Source organism: Nipponia nippon, unplaced genomic scaffold, assembly GCF_047370975.1.
Source record: "Nipponia nippon isolate SJK-2023a ecotype South Korea unplaced genomic scaffold, ASM4737097v1 scaffold_4, whole genome shotgun sequence".
NCBI lineage: Eukaryota > Metazoa > Chordata > Aves > Pelecaniformes > Threskiornithidae > Nipponia > Nipponia nippon.
The window spans coordinates 843,432-849,431 of record NW_028262358.1 but is presented as its reverse complement, the minus strand read 5'-3'; the positions used below and the strand labels follow the sequence as shown (position 1 = coordinate 849,431).

Genomic DNA, 6,000 nt, shown 5'->3' with positions numbered 1-6,000 from the left:
ATTAGGCAAGCCAGCGGACAGCCGGACCGAGGGCTCTTCTCATTTTGAAGCCTCTGTGAGCTCTTATTTCATGTTCTCCAGCTTGCCTCAGACTACATGCTCTTTTTATTAAATTGAATATTGTTACCATTTTAAAATTGGGTTTGATGGACCGGGCCCAAAGGCTGGTGCCTGTATTCAAAGAAGCAGTTCTGCTTTGCAGCGGAGTTTAATTGGGGTGCTGTTTTTTGCTTTTGAACTTATCGTAATTATGAACAGATTTTTTTTTTTTATGATGTCCCCTGGTTTCTCCCTTCGAAAGAAAATCTCATGTTTAATGAACTTAATTTTAGATAAAAGGAATTAAAAGAAGAAAATTAAAAATGCATGAAGCTCCTAGAGTCATCCAATTACTGTGATGTCCATACAGCAACGCCAGCATGGATTTTACAAAGCAAGTAAAAGCAGAAAATCACAGGGGCTCGCCACATGTAAATGCCGCTCTATTCCAAAACGTGCTGAATGAGAAATGTACATCTTATGCATTTCTTCTTCTTGATCTGTTGCGGAAGAAGATAAAGATCAAACATGCCAGCCCACCCCGAGCAGCATATGTATGCGTACCCAGAACGCTGGCTTGCTTTTTTCAAAACCACGTCTCGCTCCGTCGTCGAAACGTTAAAATGCACACACACGAGAGAAGGCACACACACAAGGAGGCCGTGTACGGCACCGAGTTATATTTATTTTGTATCTAAATTTTCTTTGACTATGAAGCGATGAGCTGCGCTTCAGACAGCGGCCCTCTCCAGGTGCACGAGATGGTATTGTTTATTTCTGCCCAAAAGCGAGCGGGGGAATCTTAGTCATAGAAGTCATCAAACTCGTCTGCTTCTGTGCTGTGAGTTTGTGGGCGCAGAGCAGCCTCAATCTCGGAGCTGCTGTCGTCGGATTCGCCCCAGAAAGCTGAGGGTGAGAAGAAAAAAGAAAAATTATAAAATCTTTTCCACGTTTACGTCATTTATGTCACCGATGTGATCACGTCACAGCTCTCCGGAGGCAGACAGCCCCCCCCCGGCTCATGGAGAAGGTCAGAGCTTAGGAGACTGCAAGACCGAGGTGTGCGTTTCCGATAGAGCGTGCCATCACCGCGTCCGGGTCTCCGCTGGCGGAGCTGCTCTGGCCGAACAGCGGGCTCATTCAGAGGTCCCACTTCATTGTTCCTCAAGGTAGCTTGAGAGAACATGTCCACTCCAAGCAATTTACTTGACCAGCTGCTGCCTGAATTGCAGCTTTGTCTATTATGTTCCACTTTCTCCCTCTACTTGACCCGGCGGTGAAGTCACACTTGGAGCATGACATCACAGAGTTGGCATAAAAATGGCAATGATGTCACAAATGAAAAATCACCACTTTGTGACAGGATCCAATACAGGCAAGACTGACTTCAAAGAACTGCACGGCTTTAACCAACAGCTCTGGGAATTAGCGGAAGATTTCACTGAAATAACCAGAATCGCATCTAACTTCGGCGTGCCTGAGATTCCCCAGTACGTAAAGCCATCTGACCCACGAAAAAAAGTGAAAAGCGTGGCACGTGGGGAAGCGTAAGTCAAGCCCGCAGTCGCCCACAGAGCTGTGCTGTCTGTCTGTCCAGACCCCCTTCAGAGGGCTGCTGTCTGTCCGAAGTCAGCGCAACAGCCACGATGCCCCCAATGAGGCGTAAGACTCAGGAACAGGGAGAGGAAGGCTGTCATACCGCACAGAAATGTCAGCTCGTGTTTGACTGCGGCAGGGTTAATGTGTGCAGGGCTTTTGATGGCACAAGCTACATAAATATCTTATCTACAAACCCAGCAGCTGCATCTTTCATCCTGTATCCCCGGCCCCCCGGGCTGCAGGTCTGCCCTCCGCCCGCCTTGCCCGGGAATGGCAAAGCGGCGCCAGCTGAACGCGTGGGAAGAGAACGGACACACTGAAAGGCTCCAAAAACCCAACCTCCCCGGCGGAGAAGGAAGGAAACAGGCTGGGGATGCGAGAGCGCCCTTCCAATGGCACCGCAGCAGCCATCGCCGATGGCACCCGTCCGTCGGCGCAGACGGCGCACCTCTGCAACGCCCCCTGCGCCATCCCGGACTGCGCAGCTCCCAAAGCTGAGCTCCAGGCAGAGAGCTCCCGGCCCCCAGCGCTGACTCCGCTGACGGGACGCTCCGTTAGAGGAGACTTCAGGTGCCAGCGGGTGTTATGGTGCTTAAGAGAGAAAAAGGAAAGGCGAGGGAGAATGAAAACGTGCAGGGCCCAAAGACGGGTTTAAAAGAAAGCTTGCTTGCTCCTGGGAGAAGACTGTTCCAGATGCACGCCCCCGGGCGCGCAGGCACCTTTGTGCGCTTACCTGTTGTAGCCGTGGAAAACACACGTGCTGCTGCCCACCCCCGTCTGCAACCCCCACTTCAAAGGGAAGATCAAGAAAACATCAGGTCTTTCCTTCTCCGGGTTTTCTCCTACCTGCTGTTTGCTACCGTTCGACTGAAACCCTGAAGCAAAGGTCGCTGCTCTTCCGAATCGCATGCACAGAGCAGTGCGCCTTCCCCGCCCCGTGCGCTGGGGAACACGTCCTCCCTGGCCCAGAATTTGTCACGTCAGCCCCTGGCTGGCTCGCGTGCTGGGACGGGGACATCCCGCGCTTTCCGTCTCCTCATGCTCACGTTTTACACGGCTCCCTAGCGCCGTCCTTAGAGGTCTTCTACAATATAAATTGCACTTTGAAGGAAATCGATTTTAAATAGCATAACGTTGGTTTCTTACCTTTGGATTTTGTAGCGGTTACCATTCTCTTCCTGGTTTCAGTCCTGTAAAAGAGAAAGATTGCAAATAATCAGCACAATGTCACAAAATTAGCAGAATGTAAATCGACTTTTTTAAAAAAACCTGTGAGATGGTTTAAAAAAATATCAGTAACTTCTGTAACTACTTTTTTTTTTTTTAAAATAACTATTTTATCAAGGGTTTCTTCACCTTTATGTCTTCTAAAAGGTGGAGAAATGAACACGCAGCAGGGACATTGGTCCAGATGTTCAGGCAGTGGGAACTGGAGTCGTTCCTCGGTAACAGCGGCGGTTTACACCGGCAGCGAATTAAGGGTACAAAGGATCAGAGCTCCGTCTATCCTTTGCAGCCTTTCCGATAATGCAAAGAAAGTAAAGAAGAAATCCAAACAAAAATACAAGCGCCCCCCGCCGATGCTCCCTGAACTTCCTCGCTCCCCTTCGCCAGCCTGCTCCTCCCGCCCAGCTCCCGGGTTCCCACAGCCTCGCCCCGGCCCTGTGCGAACGCGCCATCTCCCCGCTGCCTTTGATCTACCTTGATGTGTGTGCGGTTGCGACTCTGTTCTGCTAAATGGCTGCTCTTGTCTCTAGAGCATCACAGGCCCTTTTGAATCTCTCAGACAAGCTGGGATCATTTTGATCTTTTGTGTGCAGCGTGCGTATTGTGTCGCTGCTGTGAAATAATCACGTAGGGGCAATGATGTAGGAGAATTAACTGTTATAGTAACAATCCTGCAATAAGCTCCAAAAATAAAGCTTCAGTTGATTTTAATAAGGAAGATCAAATAGGAGGTATTTGTGACGCTACTGTGCGGACAAGTAAAATATAAGCACATGTCAAGCTGCAATTTGAAGCTGTTGCCGCAGTCAAAACAGGACTCAATCAGCTGTCAAAAATTTCATACCATTTGCTGCATTCCATTTAAAGACACAGCAGCTAATACGTAATTGCTTAAAGCCGGGAGTTAAAAATATCCTAACTACTATTGTGGAGGCATTTGTGAAGGAGATGATACAAAAAAAAAAAAAGCAGAGATGATTCATTGCTCGTCTTATACCGCTGTATTCAGTAAGAATTTGCGACTGCGGCTGGAAAGCTAAACTTAAAGCGGGGGAAGCTCCCTTACGTTACAGCCGCCTTGTGTTACAGCAACCTTCCCTTTTCAGTAAGAGAAAGCTCATACTGTGGAAGTCGTATTCCTGTTCTACGAGCTGTGAATGCCGTTAGCACACAGCCTCCCTCTTTGCAGACATACAAAAATTCCCAGGAATAGAACATTTCAACCAAGCTACCAAGTGAAGCTGAACCACGATACCAAACTGCGGCTTAAGTACGAGTACCAAGGAACGGTACTAGTAGAGTACTAACAGGGACGTAACTGATTATTAACTTACTATTTAAGTAAAACACTTTAAAGTGTTAGCCTTCAAATGTTTATCTGACGTTTTGTTAGCATGCCATCCAAACGCCTCCCCGTTTTATTCAGAATCAAACCCTACACCGCATTACGCTTCAACTTCTCGTTCAAATACGTTTGCTCGACAGCATTTCCAGCGAGTATTTTAAGTCCGAGCCTCCGGGTTGAGTCCTGCAATGTGCTGAACGCCCTTAACTCCCGCTCACTTTGGTGAGATTTTGCGACCCTCAGCCTTTCCCAGGAGATGCTCCACGTATCCCAGGCTTGGCCCATAAAAATGTGCTCAAGAGGCTGCAGCTCTGGCGGCTGCGTCGTTTTTCCCCTGGGCGTAGAGCGAGAAACCACTTGTTGCTGAGCTACAAATTGAGAGGTGACTTCTGTGGCAGACTGCACGAGAACCATTTTATCTTCAAGGAGTTCAGTAAGACAAGATCGGGCAGCTGCCGCCGCCGCCGCCTGCTGCTTCGCCTCCCGTTGCCAGGGAGGGCGGCGCCCGGGGCTGCCTTATTCAGCCGCGCCAGGAGGTCCTGAGAAGTGATTTTTTGCTCCACGTCTCTCCGTGGTTCAAGCCCCAGGTCAGACACGAGAGGGCTGGCCGTTTGGGCCCAGAGCCTCTGTGCCGCCTCTTGCACAACTCAAAGCGCTGCGAGGTGCCCCAGGTCCGGCTGAAGGCCAGCGGTCTCACGGAGAAGCTGCGGTGGACGAAGACCGCCGTGGCTGTAGGAAGGTCTGGAAACCTTCCCTCTCCTGCCCCAGCTGCCCATGAAGAAAAAGGCCAATGCTGACAGGAGAGGGGGGGAAGACAGACGTTTGTGTTCTACCAAAACCCGTCCATTTGCTGGGGTTCATCCTCCCAGGGCCAATCCACCGCACGCAGAACGGGGCTCGCTCCCAGAGCAGGCCAGGGCGGTAGCGCTGCGCCCCGGGAGCTGGGCGCTCGTACGACGCAGCGGTCCGTAACGAGAGGGATGGGGAGCGGGGCGTCGGCAACGGCTTGGTGCGGAAGCTGCCGGCACACAGAGAAATGCCCGGGGAGATGGGGAAAATGGAGCTAGGACCTCAGGCAGGCCCGATCGGAAATCGCAGCTCCGCCAAACCAAGCCTGGAAAAAGCTGCAAGATAGCTTTGTAACGGGGAGTAAAGTTCCTGAATTGTGTCTGAAGCATTAGCCAAGGCTGATAAGATGCAAGAAGACCTCTACATTGCAAAACATTCCTATTCAGAAATCGGCAAATTCAATCATGACCGTTATCATCTGGTATACTGAGCACACAATAACCACACAGACCTCCGCGGAGAAATTTTAGGAGTATAAATGAACTAAGGCCAGTTTCACCGCCTCGACTAATCCCCCGTCGTGACCCCTCGATATCCATTTACACATTTGCTTCTTCCCTAAAATAATTCCAAACTGAACCCAGGCTCTAACAAAGAAAAAACCCAAACCAGTTTAACTTCAAAGGGCCATTTAATCTCTCCTTCACTCTGATGAAACAGGCTTTTTGTGTTGAAGATGCTGCAACAATAAGAAATGAAAAAGCTCCAAGAAAATATTTTTCCCTCCATAAAGAAAATTAATATTAAGAGGAAAATACCAGACCAACAAGAGCCAAGTTAAGAGAGGTGCCTCAGTGAAAAACAGCAGAAAACGTTTGCTTTAGCCCGAGTATCTTTTTGCTAAAGCACCTGTTGAACCTCTATGTTTTAGTGTCAAGTAAAAAAAAGACACCGAAACACCAAAGGGGGGAAAAAAAAGACACCCAGTTGCCAAAAAAAAA

General features: G+C 49.4%; 1 protein-coding gene across 1 annotated transcript in view; it reads right to left on the bottom strand.

Moving 5' to 3' along the window:
- Positions 1-691: 691 nt before the first annotated feature.
- Positions 692-6,000, bottom strand: part of KIZ (kizuna centrosomal protein) — a 48,854-nt gene continuing 43,545 nt past the window's right edge. Inside the window, exons 13-14 of the mRNA XM_087774680.1 lie at positions 2,785-2,828; positions 692-945 (exon numbers count right to left, since the gene is read on the bottom strand). Coding sequence (XP_087630806.1) covers positions 842-945; positions 2,785-2,828 — 148 coding nt within the window. The 3' untranslated portion in view covers positions 692-841. The remainder of the gene's footprint in view (positions 946-2,784; positions 2,829-6,000) is intronic.